General features: G+C 52.9%; 1 protein-coding gene and 1 long non-coding RNA gene across 20 annotated transcripts in view; one reads left to right on the top strand and one right to left on the bottom strand.

The window, feature by feature from the left end:
* The first annotated feature begins 23 nt into the window (after nucleotides 1–23).
* LOC113949898 lies at nucleotides 24–915 on the top strand. Its single transcript, XR_003528607.1, has 2 exons — nucleotides 24–184; nucleotides 254–915. It is a non-coding gene; the product is annotated as an uncharacterized LOC113949898 (long non-coding RNA).
* A 2,126-nt stretch (nucleotides 916–3,041) lies between these two features.
* PTPRF (protein tyrosine phosphatase, receptor type F) overlaps nucleotides 3,042–16,106 on the bottom strand; it is a 287,109-nt gene continuing 274,044 nt past the window's right edge. For all 19 annotated transcript variants that reach the window (XM_027649309.1, XM_027649322.1, XM_027649312.1 and 16 more), the window contains 9 exons: nucleotides 13,647–13,766; nucleotides 12,492–12,646; nucleotides 10,901–11,186; nucleotides 8,821–8,999; nucleotides 6,255–6,381; nucleotides 5,902–6,027; nucleotides 5,138–5,292; nucleotides 4,866–5,001; nucleotides 3,042–4,728 (listed from right to left, as the gene is read on the bottom strand). In XM_027649309.1, the coding sequence (XP_027505110.1) occupies nucleotides 4,660–4,728; nucleotides 4,866–5,001; nucleotides 5,138–5,292; nucleotides 5,902–6,027; nucleotides 6,255–6,381; nucleotides 8,821–8,999; nucleotides 10,901–11,186; nucleotides 12,492–12,646; nucleotides 13,647–13,766 (1,353 nt within the window). In that variant the 3' untranslated portion in view covers nucleotides 3,042–4,659. The remainder of the gene's footprint in view (nucleotides 4,729–4,865; nucleotides 5,002–5,137; nucleotides 5,293–5,901; nucleotides 6,028–6,254; nucleotides 6,382–8,820; nucleotides 9,000–10,900; nucleotides 11,187–12,491; nucleotides 12,647–13,646; nucleotides 13,767–16,106) is intronic.

Genomic DNA, 16,106 nt, shown 5'->3' with positions numbered 1-16,106 from the left:
CAGCCAATAGGAATTCGACGGCCGGCCGGGGCGGGCCAGCGAATCAGGAGGCCGGGCGCAGGGCGGTTGCTAGGCAGGGGCGGGAGGCGGCCGGGCGCGCAGCAGGCAGTCGATAGGGGGCGCTGGACCGGGAGGCCGGGCCGGGGCAGCCTCGGGCCGTGTGCAGCCGCGGGGCGGGAGCGGCGTTGTCCCACACGGGTCCTGCCCGGATCCCACACGGATCCCACACAGGTCCCACCCGGATCCCACACAGGTCCCACCCGGATCCCACATGGGTCCCACACGGATCCCGGCCCTGGGGAGTCCCGCCGGGTGCAGCCGTGCCCGGTCCCGCGGGGTGTGAAGCGCTGGGCACTGATCCCGTGCAGATGGGCGCTGCCCTGAGCCGAGTGGTGACACACAATAGGCGTGTGCCAACCGAACGCATGAACTGGGCTAATTATACACCTACAATTTCCGTGTGTAAGCAAAGCCAGAGGAGAATTTGATACTGTGCAAACGTCTGGCAGTGAATTCAGGCTGGGGCTGGGCTGGAGCCAGGCCTGACCCACGCCAGAATTTTTGGCCGGTCATCCAGAAATATGAAAAAGTGCCGCCGTGGCGAACGGATGTTGCCAATAATCCACCACCATTGTGTGAAGGATTGGGACCTGACAGTACAGCTTTAGCAGCAAATGCTTTCCAGTGTGGACAAGGATGAGTACTTGGAAGAACCCATCTGGGGACACTGACCTCTCTGTGGATGGGACTGCCTGCGATTTTCACAGCTCCACAGATCGTGGTGTGCTAAATGCGTTTTAAATGTGTAAGTGCCAATAGGCAACCTTAAAAGTAAGCAGAACCCACCTGAAGAGCTCGTAGCCATCCTCAGAGAGCATACTTGGTCCTTCATGCTTAAATAAAACCTTAATTTCACTGTGTGTTTCTCCTGATATGCATTTCCTTCAGGGCATGTAGCAGCCCTGAAAGTCCTAACAAGCACCACTCCAACACAGGTTTTCCCTGGTCTGCTGCCTCTAATTTGCTCATCTGAATTGCCAGGTATACAAACCAGAACCACAGAGTGGATTAAAACAACAGCAAGTACCACACAGAGCCTCCTACAAATGTCAGATAACAATTTTGAGACAAACTCTGTGTTTCTGGCCTTCTTGGTGGCTTGGCAGCTGCACTGGCCGTCCTTTAATCAAGAAAGGCTAACTTTCTAATACTGTAGAATCACAGAATGGTTTGGGTTAGAAGGGACCTTAAACATCATCACATTCCAACCCCCTGCCATGGGCAAGGATTCCTTCCACTTGACCAGGTTGCTCAAAGTTGCATCCAACCTGGCCTTGAACACTTCCAGGGATGGGGCATCCACAACTTCTCTGGGAAACCTGTTCCGATGCCTCATCACCCTCACAGTAAAGAATTTCTTCCTCATATCTAATCTAGCCCTGCCCTCTTTCAGTTTAAGGTCATCTTCCCATTTCCTGTCACTGCAGACCCTTGTGAAAAATTCTGCTCCAATTCTCTTGTAGCCCCTTTAGGCACTGGAGGTTGCTGTAAAGTCTCTTTGGAGCCTTCTCTTCTCCAGGCTGAACAACCCCAGCTCTCTTCAATCCCCTGTCTTCACAGGAGAGGTGCTCCAGCCCTCTGAGCATCGTCATGACCTCCTCTGTTCCTGTTCCAGCAGGTCCTTATGGGACTTACGTCGGGGCCCCCCCCACAGCTGGGCACAGTGCTCCAGGTGGAGGGTCTCACGACAGCAGACTAGAAGGGCAGAATCACTTCCCTCGATCTGCTGCCCACAGGAGACAGGAGCTCATCTTTTTATGACAACCAGTGCTAAAATGTTCCTGTGAGCGTAGGCAGGGGAGCTCGATAACCTGTAATTGTTAACTGTGGACTGAGACTGCTTATTATAACTGGCAAAAGGGCGACAATGAGCTTTTAATTGGAAGGATCAGAATTATTCTTGCTCTCAGAAGTGAATCAGGTCAGAACAAGCAAAAAAGGAAAAGAAAAGAAGAAGAAAAAAAAAGAGAAATCACTCTTAACTAGGAAATGTTACAAATGAAAATGGCAACGCTGCTTAGGACAAGAAATGCCAGGACTGTGGGGGAAGGAGTTGCCAAGCTACTGCACAGAGTCCGCTCAGATTTGTTCAGTGGTACAGCTGCTTCTTTTCCATACTTAATGACTATTTTGCCCTTGAAAAACAAAATTTAAAGTAACAAAATCTCAAAGGGCTGATGCTTGGGCAACATTATTTGGAGTAGTGATCTTTAAAGGTCCTTTCTAACCCAAACCACTCCATGATCCTATGAGTTAGCATCACTAGGAGGCAAGCCAAGCCTAGGCACTGCCTACACAGCTCTTGCTACAGCTATCAGTGGAATGAATAAAAATCTGAAAATACAAAGAGCAGAAAAGCACCTCAGTGCCCAGGAATTCACCTCTGACTAGCTGCCATTTAGCTGCTGTCCCACCTGCCAAACTGTGCCCTTTACAAAGCTGCTTATCTGAGGCTGCTTTGGGGGCTACCTGGAATGACTAAGGAATGGAAAATTTTCACCATGGAAAGGAAAAAAAAGCCAGCAGTAGCTACCCAGCTCCACTGGTCAGTGCAAATACGGTCTCTGAGACTCCAAAGGGAAGGGGCCAAACACTGTCTTACAGCACCATCTTTGGTGCAAACAGCACAGGTGTGCAAGGAAAAGGCCATGCAAGAGGCAGAACCATGTGGGTCAGGGCCCCATGGCCTGTCCATCCTGCAAACCCACAAGCAAGTCCAGCCAGGTGCTGCACCAGGTCAGTGCACCCCAATACAGCTGCAAATGGGCAGGAGGTGAACATATGCATGCATAAAGGGAGTTGTCACAGAGGATTTCCAAGCTCCCTGCAGGCACAGGGGTCTTTGCAGAAAGTGTGGGGCACGTGTGGCTGGGATGTGCCTGCAGGAAACGACTTCCCTGCCACAGGCTGAGGAGCATGCCCATTGCCAAAGAACTCTGTGGCCTCTGCTTACTGCTGAAGAAAGAGACAGGAAAGCCAGCTTGTATGAAACCCAATTATTCAAATTTATTAACATCAAGAATTATGCAATGATGCTGTAGATTTTTTTTTTTTATTAACAAATAGAAAACAGACTGTATACAACAGTGACCCCTACAGCACTATGCATCCACAAGGTAAAAATGAATGTGTCCTCCAACATTACCAACCCTGGATTGCTGATTTCAACGTAGCTTGGATTCTTAACATTCGGAATACATGTGATAATACAATTAGATACCCTTCCACCACCTTTATTCATAACTCAATGCACTCGAAAGAGGGCTGCTCACTCCCCATCTTTAGTGCAAGCGTGATATAATAAGGAGTATTAATATATAGTACCATTAAATTAAGTCCAGTAGTCTTGCCACATTGGTTCATTAGAACGTCCTGAAGTAGCGGAAAGTACAATATTCTAGTGACTCTTAACATTTGCAGGATAGCAGAAATTATAGATACACCCAACCTCTGAAGCCATGTGTACTCCCCTCCCCTTCCTTGCAGTACCCTGCTTCCAAAGAGAGCCGGCCCAGCTCCGCTCTGGGTCGCCTGGGCTTGTGCTCCTTGCCTGTGTAAATGCTCTGATGCACTCCACTGGTGAGAGGTGACGGGATGGTGCTTGCACGCACAGAACAGTGGGATTAACACAAAGGGCCATGTCTTGCTCTTTCCATCCCCTCCCCAGGGAAGTGTCGGACCCTCTCGCTTCTCCTGCCCCCTTCCCAGCAAGACACACAAAAAGAGGTTCCAATGCCTGGAGCCCGGGATTTCGGGTCTCTCACAAACAAGGCGACGACAACTCACGTCATATCAGGATCTGCCAATACACACGGTCACTGGATTGGTTGAACACGTATTGGAATAGGACTGAACGGTTTCCAGCTGACAACGGGGACCGCTTCTCCGGCGCCCCCACATGCCCTCCCAAACCCAAACCTACTAAGGAAATAATGGGGGGGAGGAGACTAAAAAAATAATTGGTGGTTTAGGTCCAGTTCCATGAAATTTCATATTCTACAGAGGATTAAAAAGCAGCCTATGGGGAATGGAGCCGGGCAGGAACCACAAGCCAGCTGCTGCAAATTACCAAGGAAGCTGCACTAAAATGGGCAGAACCAGCAGTGACTGGGCTGAAATAAACACAGGGCAGTAAAAAATGTAAAAGCAAAAGGAAATGGAAAAAAAAAACCAACCCAACTCCCAAAGGTTTGGCGGGTCCAGTTCTGTCTGGGCAAAACATTAAGACTTGCAAAAAATAAAAAATAAAGAGAGAGGAGATTATAAAAACCACTAGTAACTATTTTACATGTTTAAAAAAAAGATCCCATTCCACCCACCTAAAGCCTCGCTGTGAAATGCAGTCGGCGTGAGAGAGGGTGAGAGATGCACATGAGCAGAAATTCAGCCAGAGACTGGAAATGCTTTTGGAGTCGGATTCCCTCATTTGGCGCTGGGGCTAAGTTCCTAAATGCCGTGATCAAAACTGGTTGGCGTGGAGGTCTGCTGCCTGGGCAGTACCTCCACCTGTACAGAAGGACTGAGGAATGGGCGGCTCTGGCTCAGAGGAACCCGTCTCCACTCCTAGACATCCCCACCGCGACTGGAGGAAAGCACTAGTTACGTTGCATAGTGGTCGAAGCTGCCGAGATACTCCAGCGCGGCTCTGTAGCACAGCTGGTACTGGTCCTGCAAGGCAGCAAGGAGGGAAATGTGAGAAGTGGGGACACAAGGACAGCACACAGCACGGTTCAACATCCAGAGACATCAGCTCCCCTCCCTTCTCCCACAGATCTCCACTGCCCCGCAGAGGAGGGGATGCTCACCTCTGTCTGCACCATGGCTGGCCGCTGTGTCCGCAAGGTCTTCACCATCTGGAACATGTCCACCACCCCCTCGTAGCGCATCCTCTCCAGCACGATGCTGAGCGTGATGAACACGCCTGTGCGCCCAACCCCAGCGCTGCACAGGGAGCAAGAGGTGCCATTAGAAGTCCTGCCAGCCCCAGGAAGGCTCTGCAGAGCTCCCAGGAGTGGTGCCAGCCACTCACGGAGCATAGGGACCTGCTTGGCGGGGAGAGGCCATAGCCCCCACTTACCTGCAGTGCACTGTGATGGGCCCATCCTGCCCAAACTGCTCCTTGGTCTTGTGCACCTGCCCAATGAAGTCGATGAAGCCCTCTCCCGTCTTTGGCACTCCCTGCTCAGGCCAGTCTGTGAACTGGAACTGGCGGATGGTCCGTGACTGGCCGTCCTGCAGGGAGAGGGGTGTTAGATGTGAACCATGGGTGAGGGGCTGATCTCGCTCCCCTCAGCGCTGGTGCTGCTGACCTGCTCTTCCTGACCCAGGCCAGGTGAGAGGGTGCACAGGCCACAGGTGAGCTCAGGCATATCTTTTGCTGCATCTCTGGGGGCTGCCTCTATCCTCTCATTCTCACCCCAGGGCAGCTGAGCTGAGCAAGGCTTTGGCCCCTGTAGGGTCCATTTGGTCAGTGTCCTGGTCCTGTCTGGGGCCCAACTCCATCCCAGGCCCATGTTTACTGTCACACAGGTATCCTGCACCTGGTCTCTGCACACAGAGACTTCAAGTGCAGGGGGATCTGTGTTAAATTGCCCAAGTGGGTAGTACAGGCAAGGCAGGGTCTGGTGCTGACAGGGACCCTGAGCTGCTCACCAGGGCTGCCACAACTGGCAAGGCACAAACTTGTGAAGAGAGGAGCAGCAGGTGGTGGGCAGCAGCCCTTTCTGCCTGCAGCGCAAGGCAGCATTTAATTTTCCTGTTCCTGCAGGAGCTGCTGCACTCTCCCTTGGCTGGCCTGGGCAGGGCAGAGACATGGGAGGCAGGGGAGCAGCAGATACTCACCCTGGCATCCGTCACCTTGAACTCCCGGAGGATGTACTGTGGCATGTTGTACTCTGCCATGGGGTCCACCACGAAGTACTGGTACCGGGCAGAGCGCTCTGCAGGCCAGTACTGATGGCACTTCTCCTGTGGATGAGGAGTAGGGCAAGACATTAGCACTGACAAGCTGCTGCTCCTTCCTCCTGCTCTCTGCGGGCAAATGTAGTTGTGGGGCCACAGGGTGAGCCACTGCACATGCCAGCAGGAGGCTGGCCCAGAGTGGCTGGTGCTGGAGACAGACTGGGGTGAGCCAAGAGGTCATGCCCACAGACAGCAGCCCCACAGCCCCCTTGTCCCCCCAGGAGGATTCATACCCGGCCCATCTCACGCAGCTTTGTCAACATCACCACGATGGTGGAGTTGTGCTCCCAGAGCATCCGCCAGAAATCCTCCGTGGTCTCGGCCAGTGGTCCCTGCGTGGCAATGTAGGCCTTCTGCTGCCTGCAGAACACAAACATAATGGTGCTCAGAGCAGATCTGGGTGGGCCAGAAGTGCTGAGGGCAGGGTCCCTGTGCAGCTGGGAGCAGGGCTGACAATCGAGCTGCAGGAGGCAGGTCTCTAGGACCAGCCATGGGCATTGGGGGAGAAATGAGCCTGACCAGCAAGGATCTTCTAAGTGCTTCCCACAGATGCAGTAAGCACCACAAGGTGAAGGATCCAGAAAGGCTCTTAGTCCTTGCTGGGGTGATGGTGTCTCCAGCCCAGCCTCTTGCTGCTGCTTGTTCCCAGCTCTGCTGCTGCACTGAGAGCACTCTTAGCACCCAGGCCCACATGAGCAGGCTGCCAGCACCCACCTGGGCTGGAAGGAGAGGGAGTGCTTGGGGATGATCCCAGCAGCACCCTTGCATTCCTGCAGTTTTACTCTCTGCAGCACCCCCCATCCCTCCCATTGTATGGGAAGACACAGAGCAGCTGAATCGGGTCACCCAGATCATGCACACCAGCTAATAACGAGGGCAGTGTGGAAACCACCAATACTGTTTTGCCTGCTTTTTTGAAGCTTCAAAATTTGTTCTTGGTTTTCTACCGCAAACCAGAGCATCTCTCCGAACTTTCCATGTGACCTGCCCCAGATAGGACCCCACCCTGAAGAAAGCTCCCTCGGTGCTCTGTACTAGGAGAAGGGCCAGCCCTGTAGTGCCGGTTCCTTGGCTCACCGAGCTCCCAGCCTGGCACGGCAGAGCCCGGGCTGGCTCCACCACTGCGGGGCGCTGGAGCCCGCGGGACTGGGGCCGGCATCCTCCGTCCTGCCTTCATCCCTCTGTTCTACCTTCATCCCTCTGCTGGTGCTATTTTTAATGGTGCTAAAATTAATGAACGTGCTGCAAGGCAGCAGGATGCAGACAGGGGCTGCTTCAAGGAGGATGCGTAAGACATCACAAAAAACAGGGAGCAGGGTTGCAGAACGAAAGAGCTAATAAAGATGCAGCATCAGTGATATCTGCAGGACCTTGGGCCAACTGATTTCTGTAGATAATACCTAGAAGACTGCTAGTTCAAAGGAAAGGACAGGAAGAGATAACAGAGCTCTTCAGGGATGGGGTAGGTAGCACATGAAATGGTACCACCTGCCGTGCTCACAGTTCTCCACCTCCCTCCATAGCATCACCAAGGGGCAAAGCCAGCATTGCTCTCCACCAGCTCTGGAGCCAGGACAGAATGGATGCAGCCAGTCTGTCAGACCCAGGCTGCAGGGTGGGTGTGCAGGCAGCCACGTTAATGACCGGGGCCAGACAGCTCGGAGCCACACAGGCAGGAGGGAGCAGAGGCTGCTCTGTGACAGCTTTTCTCCAGCCCCTTTATCCTTCCCCATTACTCTGTCCCACCCTGAGGGAGCCTGGCTTGCTGTGGTTTTGCTGCTTTGGGATGCTCCCTGGGTTGCTCCCCGTCCACTCTTGCCTCCATGTAGCCCTTCCCCCTGGGAGCCCTGGCTGGGCTCAGCTGCTGGAGCAGGGACAAGGCACAGAGCCTCTGGCCTGGATGCACCCACATTTGTTCCCTTTGGCAGTGCCTTTTGCTGCTGGGAGGGCACAAGCCCAAAAGAGGCAGTTGGGCAGAGCCAAGCTGGAGAGCAAATGTGCCACATCCATCGTTGTATCCCCTACTCCTGCACTGGGTGACCCTACTGTCATGGTGCACAGAGAGATGACAGGAACGAGCCTTCTATGTGCATCATTGGGATTCAGTATGAATTATTGTCTAGGGATTGGCTGGGAAGGGGATGCGGCCACTGGGCTGTTTGCCTTAATTTTTCTCTCCTGGTACTTTGCATCTGAGAATGCCATGCAGCAGATAGATGCAGAAAATGTTAATATTATTGCCCCACTAGATCTTAATATGTCCTTTCTAAAAGGTGTTCTGGAGAGTGGAAACCAGTGATGGGATCCCCAGTGCTCAGCACCAGCCCTGCCTGAGGATCCACAGACTCTCCCCAAAACCAAGACACGGAATGACGAGCCTTGGGCTGCTGCCTGGATCAGCCACTCAGTGCAAGCACAGTTCTACCTCTGGTTGCTACAGCTACTGAGGGGAGGCAGGTTTGCGTTAGATGCTGCAGATATAAAACACATGCCAAGAGATGCCTACCAGAATATCCCATAAAACCTCCACAGGAGCCAACACAGCCTGCCACTCCAGCCATGTGGACATCTGTGTACAGCAACACAAGCCAGCCTGGCAGCACTCACTATCAGTCTTCACATATTGTAACTATACACACTGGAGTGTCTGAGAAGATGGAAAGTGATAAAATTCAACAGTGTGATCCCAGCCCACCTTAGACAGTCAGGACCAGTCCTTGGGAAAGAGGAGAAGGCAGCCTTGCCTAGGTTTTGAAGCAGGCAGGACAGGCTGGCCCACTCACCTAAGGTGATCCTTACCTGTACCCATCTATGAAGCTGGCATTGATGTAATCAGAGCCCTCAACACCCCGGATGGGCTGCAGACAGACTCTGGTCAGCTCGTATGGCATGATGTTCACGAGGCGGTTCTTGAATTTGTTGCACGGGAGGTTGGCACTGATGAAACGTGAGGTATGTGCTTTAGAGTTGGCCAGCAGCTGAAAGAGGAGGAGACATGTCAGATCCCTGCTGGGGATGCAGCAGGCTGGGGGTAAAACTGGGGCCCTGCCAGCAGGGCAGGCAGGAGTTCCTCTGGGTACACATCCACGCTCCCTCCTCTGACTGAGAGACAGCTGCTGGGGACCAGGTCCTTCTGGACCAAAGGGCTTTGCCACCATGATATAAGGAGGCTGCACCTGGATACTCTGTTTCACAGTAATCACTCATCTGGTTTTCGGCCCCTCTCCCATGGCACTGCACACCCAGGCATGGCCTGGCCTTGCTGCTGGCTTTAGGCACATGGCTGTAGGTGACAGCAGGGGAACCACCTGTGCTGACCTATGGCACAGCCCCAAAGCCTCACGTAGTGGAGTGGAGACCCACAGCAGCTCTCTGACCCACACAGGAGCAGGACATGAAGCTTTGCAGCTCACTGAGCCAGGGACACGTGCCTGGTGGCATCAGGGAAGGAAAGCTTTCCCTCTTCCAACAATGTCTTGCTATTTACTTCTCACCCAGAAGAACCCAAGAAAATGTGAGAATTGTGACAATTTTAGGTAAAGAAGATCTATTTTGGGTTACTGTGAGACATTTTATGGTTCTCTTTGAGTCCTGTAAACTGGAGTCATGGCAAATGTGTTACTTAGATCTGCTGGCAGAGACATTCAAACAGAAGTCCCTCTTTTTTCTTTTTCCCCTTTTTCTTGTTTTCCTTCCCCAAAAGACTGCCTCCAGGATCTCCAGAGCCATCCTTCTATGAGTGGCAGCTGGTCCTTGGCAGAGGCTCCCTGCAGAAGGACAGGGTTGCTCTCTGGGGAGAGATGCAGCATTGTGAGGTCCTCCTGTATCCTGCTCCCCAGGGTTTCTCATGCCGTGGACACTGCCAGGGTTTAGAGAGAGGCAAATTTCATTACTGTTCTAAAGATACCCTGGGAGAAATAAAACAAAATTTTGTTGTTCTTACAACAGACCTGCTTGAGTTGAGCAAAATTCTGTGGCTCTCTGAAGGAGTTTCTCATGGCAGGTGTCGCCACGAGACACTCACGCAGCATATTCTACTGTCCCAAGCCCAGGACACCAGCAGCTCTGATAACTACAGGACAGAGCTGTTAAACTATTCCCAGTTTATGCAGAAAGTCAATATTTTGCCTCTCCTGCTCCTTCGTCACTTGGAGGGAATCCCCAGGGTGCAGCTGTACTGCTGCAGTTCATTTCACAGCCCGCATGGTCTGCTGCCTCCCCGCATGAGCTATATTCTCCTGCATGAGTTCCCTGGACTAATGCACCTCATCTGAGAATATGGGCGCTTACCAGAGCTCACTTCCAGCTCCAAGGCTGTAATAAATATCTGCAGTTGGCACTCACAGATACAGGCAGCAAAATGTGGGCTTGGCTTCCTAAAACCAGTGTGCCTTAAAACACTGCTTTCACCAATTCTAGACACTGAGCCTTGGTGTTGAGGTGGTTAAAAGATAACAGATCTCAGCATTGAAGAAATGAGGCTAGAAATGTCTCACATATTTAAATTGGAGCCATTTCCAGACAAGTTGTTCACAGTAACATCAATTATCACTAACATGATCTGCATCTGATTTCAGATGCAGCTCCCGCCGCACAGTGAACCCAGAGCAGAACGTGCTGCTGAGAACTGCACATCCATCTGCCTTTTATATCCTCCCCAGAAGCTGCCAATTCAGGGGGGACCGTGGCCGACACAAGCTTTACAATTCAAATGTATTTCAAATCACTGCCTACCTGCTTCAGAAACACACAAAAGAATAACCACCTGTAATGATCCATAGCTCTCCTCTCCCAGCCCCTGGACGAGCGGCCCGTGGGGTTCTGAGGGCAGAGACGGGGGGGGGCTGGAGAAGTGGGGCGGCGGGGCTCTGCCACCAACCTTGAATTCCAGCTCCATGGAGGTAACGCTCTCGCCTGCTGGCACCTGGGTCAGCTTCTGGATGTGAGCGAAGAGGTTGCGTGCAGGCACCTCGGTATTGCCACACGTGGCAGCCTCCAGCAAGGCCTCGTGGATGAAGATGTACTGGTCCTCTGTCTGCACCATGTAGTTGCGCTGAGAGCGCATGCACGTCACGTGGCCGTAGATGTCCACGGTGTTCTCGTGCTTCATCCGCTCCAGCATGGCATCGATGACGATGAAGCACCCCGTTCGGCCCACGCCGGCACTGTGGGAACAGAGCACGTGGCCTGAGGTGACACGGTCTCCTACAGATGTCACACAAGCTTTGATTTTGCTTAAGAGATCACCCAGACCTAGGGCACACAAAAGGGGAGTAAAGGCTGCTCTCTAGTGAGTGGAGCTCCAAAAAAGAGGTGACGAAAAGAGTGAGGGAGAGAGACACTGGAGAATGTGAGAGGCTACTCAGACCTTCTGCTGGCCCCTTTTCACTGATGGAGCAGAAAGGACACGGTGTCATACTCTGCTGGTCCCTGTGGTGGCTGGTAGCACCTCCATGAGATAAAGAAAAATGTGTTTAACAGGCAGGAGAGTGATAGCACATGTGTGCACTACGTCAGAAGACCTGAAGAGCAGGCTGGGCCACAGTGCCAGTGAAGCCCATAAATTCAAGCCTGCTCGTCCCCTAACCAGGGTCACTGTTTCCTAAGCCATTAAACAAGGACAGCCAGCCTGAGAGGGGAAGCAGAAAGGTGAGATCATGCATGTCTATGCTGAGCCCTTCTCTCAGACACTGAATGCCTCTCCATAACTGGACGAGCAGTAGAGAACCCCAAACTACCCACCCCGAGAGCACCCTGAAAACAACAGATATGCTGCTGTGACATTTAAACACAGGCAGAGATAGGGAGGTAGGCATTTCCTCATTTATGGTGCAAGTCAAATCCTTAACAGGGCTTTAATACAGCTTGTTTGTGTGTTAATTATACCCCACTCTCATCTGAAACAGAGCATGAAAGAAGAGCATTAAACACTGCTGGTAAGGCGTATGCTGGAACGGCAATGATGGAGTGGTTTGTTCAGTAACAGTCCCCTCTCGGCTGGTACAAATAAATCTTGGTTGGGTAAGATGCTGAGCCTTAGCAGACTGATATTTTGCTTAAAGAGCTGCCTCTCTACCCTGTGACAGTTCTGTAAATACCACGTATGAATGTTTGTAGAGGTCACTGCATGCATGTCTATCAGTGATGTGCCTCTGAAGGTACTACCCACTTATGCTGGGCACAGATAATTTAATTTTTAAATGGCACTAGCAGTTTTGCAGGAAAACGTGTTTTCTGAGGCTCTCCATGCAGCAGTGTTGTTTAACCTGACACAGCAGTAGCAAGAGAACTGTCATCACTGCATTACCACTGCTGGGACTGTTCTGTTTCCAGCCCAAGCATCCAGTGCAGGTTATGCTAACCATGAAACCTTTCCTACAAGAAAAGGAGACTCCACCTTCAGATGGGTTGAAGCTCCTGCAGCCACAAGGCACGTGCCCAGGTGCAGCTTTGCAAACTCACAATCCTACCTGCAGTGCACAACCATGGGCCCAGCATCTGGTGGGTTACAGGCCTTGACCCGTCGCAGGAAAGCGAGGATTGGGGTGGGGTATTCTGGTACCCCGTGATCGGGCCAAGCCATGAACTGGAACTGCCGCAGCTCTCGCTTCTCACTGGAGCCATTCTGTTGAAGACAAAGAGGAGTTGTTTTGCATGAGAACAGTCTCATCCCAGGAAGCCACTGATGGGACACACAAAGCTCTGTGTGATGATGCAAAATGTAGGTTTCTTGCAAGGCTTCTACACACAGAGATGTTCTGTGGAAAGCCAGCTGATACAGAGAGCAGAGCAGCTCTGCAGGAGTGGAGCAGGCTGCAGGGAAGGTGAAAGACTCCTTTCTGCACAGCACAGGTTCACTACCTGCATACTCACTGCATGTTCAGGGAAAATGGGCACTAGGCATGGAAGGGCTACAGCAGCCACTTCCCTCCCTACTCCTCTGCATCAGGGGTGTCTCTGGGATGGGTCTGCAGTCTGCCCTACTCCTGTCTGGGATTGGCTGAGTGATCTATGCAGCAATGTGGTAGGACTGGCTGGGTGACTGCTTGGGGGTGAGATGCCTTCTTGGGGTGTGAGTGTGTCCCCATGAGCACTGCCAGGCTCCTGGTCCAGACTCAGTCACCCACAGAGGCAGCCCACTGCAAAGCCTGTCTGCATTGCCATGACATGCTGCTGCTGGCACTGCCCCCAGGGATTTACAAACGCTAATGAGCAACGTAGCAGGCTGGAGAGAAGGGTTTGTACTCAGAAACAACCTCTCCATTTGCATTATTAGGGACAGGAGTGCTAATCATTTACTGCTTCCCATGTTGTCGCTCTAATGGGAGGACAGCTGCTACATGTACACTGGCCAGAGGCAAGAACAGCCCTGCTCTGGGGCCTATCACAGGATCTGAATGCATACAGAAGAGCAGCAGGTATCCTGGACAAAATGCAGTGGTGGTCAAATGCACAAGCCAGTCTCCTACTGCAGTTGTGAGAAACGGTCCATGTATGGAGTGGCCACACACTTGGCCAAGCCAGGCATAGCCAGTGGCCTCTGCCTGTGGGCCATGGAGCAACCTGCAGCATCAGGAAGTGTCTCTGCACTACCTGGAGCAGCAACAGCCCAGCCAGCCCCATACCTTGTACAGCGCGAAGGTGCGGACAGTGTAGGTCGCCAGCTCGACTGTATCCAGCAGCGTCACCTGGATCATCCCATAGGTTTCCGTACCCCGGCTTGGCCAGTACTGGTCACACTTCACCTGCAGGGAGGCAAGGAGAAAGGGTTAGTGCTTGGCTGCTGGTTGGGGCACTGGGGTAAGGAATGGCAGGGTGAAGGGTAAAGACAGAAATGAGTCATGGTGCAGGGGGCCCCCAAACACCCAGATTTCCTTCTCCTGGTGTGTCCCAATCCCCAGCAGAAAGGCAGCACCCCCTGGGCTCCTTTCCACAAAATTCATTCAAAGAGTGACTTTTTTTCCACTGGAGCCACTGGTGGGAAGTGGCAAAGGAGGCCAGGCCACCAGACAGAGCAGCAACAGTAGCACCAGGTAAGCAGACAGTGAGGGGCAATTCCCAGCAGTGATTTGTGCCTGCTGTAATTTTTCTTCTCTGCCTCCTGTTTGGGCAGATGAGGGTCTTTGGGCTGTGCCTGCACCAGCCCTCTGCCTGGCTGAAGAGAAGGTGGGCAGCTGTGGGCTGGTGGGAGGAGAGCAGGTGCAGCAGGGAAGGGGAGGCAGTGGTTTCTGTGGGCAAGGCTCTGCTCAAAGGGCAGCTGAGGTGAGAGAGAGGCAGCCTGTATCCCCATCAGCTCCCTCCTAACCCAGCTCAGAGTCCTTGACCCACAGCTGAGGCAGGACAGAGCTCTAAGTCCAGCACAGTACACACCAATACAACAGGAGGCACTACCCTTTTCTGTAACATCTGTAGTCCCCAGGGTGCCCCTGCCAGTGTGGCCTCCGGGCAGCAAACCACCCCAGTGAAAGGTGGGACATAGCCCATGCCAGGGGCCTGGACACTGGGTTGGACCACAGGGCTGACCCTGCCAGTCTCTCTGTGCTGCCATAGGCTCAAGTGCATTGAGCATCACAGAGAGATGCCAACCTGCCCTGCTGGCAGGTGGTGCATCCCTGAAAACCTACATCTCCCAGGTGTTTCAAAAGGGTTGTGCAAACAAGGCACAGATGCCAGCTCAGACGCAGACATATCTTGTCCCTCTGTGAGAAGACACAAACCATCCCTTCAGCCCCTTCCTGCAGGCAGCATTGTCCCATCACGAAAACATTGCTGCTCCCTAGAGATCTCCTGCCCTGCAGCATCCTTATCACCCCCTTCCAACTCTGCAGCCAGAGTGCTTTGAACTACCAGTCACAGCTCCTGCTGCAGCCCACTTGGCAGAGAGCCCTAACACATCCCCAGGGCCCCATCCCTCTGCCCCCTTCATCTCCCTGCACATCCCTCCCTGTTCACCTGCTGATGACCTCCTCCTCCTCCTCCTTCACAGCTCAGCGTTTGCAAACTACTCCTCCGGTTTTGTTCTCTGCAGCCCCAAGCTCCCTATTTAATTGGCACCCTGAGCATCCCTGTTTCATCTGACACCTGGCTCCCCCACCCCGCAGAGCCGTAGTGCCTGGCTGACAGGAGGAGGGCTTCATTCCCACCCGTGTGCACTGCACCGAAAATGGTTTCCCGCCCTAGGAGAGAGGAGTGAATGGAAGATCATCTGTGCTTGTCAAGGAATAGTAAACTTAATTATTAGCAGAACGTGTTTACAGGGGAATGTGTGGGAAGGGAAACAATAAGCTTAATTAGAAATCAATGAAGTTCTGCCTTTTAATTGAAAGCACTTTCAGCAGGGTGGGGCTTGTGAGAGCTCAGAGCCCTCATCCTGCACTCTGGCTCTGGAATGCAGACACACCTGCAGCCAGAGGGATGCACCTGTCCCTGCTGCTTTGGGTTCTTCTCTCAGTAAGTCCTGCCCTGGCAGAAGTGCCTGGAGCAAGGCTGCCTAATGGGGTACAGCAGGTGCCCGTGCACCCAGAGCAGCTCTGCTGCCTCCTGTCCAGGGTCTCCAGCCATTCAAGCTGCTGTGCTGCCTTGGACCTGTGGCAGTGTGGCAGGCCCTGCAAAAATCTCAGAAGATTCCTCTTCCCCACTTGGCACAGTGCAGCCTGTTATTAGACACTGACTGGCTGCAGCACGAACAACTGTGAGGTCACAAACCTTATTTCACAGCTAAACTGATCCCATCCTCACGAGCGGGTGGTAGCTGCAGGCTGTGTCTCCACTGAGACCTGAGTTTGCCTTGCCTGAGCCTGGCTTGGGGATGACGTGACCCCTCTCTGATGGAGGGGAGGGCAGCGTGGCATCCTGTAAATGCTGGGGCAGCTGCTTGCTGTGTCGCCCTTGGTGTGGTTTGCAGAGGATGTTTCAGGGGAACAGCACAGCGTGTCCCTGGGCCTGAGCCTACACCTCAGGGAGAGCAGTCTCCTCCTGCCACCCACATGCTGCAGGGCCATGTGTACTCGAGCACAAAACAAACTTCAGAGGAGTTCCCTGTGTGGGATAATAGCAGTGCCTGGGCTGGTAATTGAAAATTATTT

The sequence above is a fragment of the Corapipo altera genome, unplaced genomic scaffold, assembly GCF_003945725.1.
Source record: "Corapipo altera isolate COAL_440 unplaced genomic scaffold, ASM394572v1 112, whole genome shotgun sequence".
Taxonomy (NCBI): domain Eukaryota; kingdom Metazoa; phylum Chordata; class Aves; order Passeriformes; family Pipridae; genus Corapipo; species Corapipo altera.
This window is presented reverse-complemented; position numbering and strand designations above follow the sequence as displayed.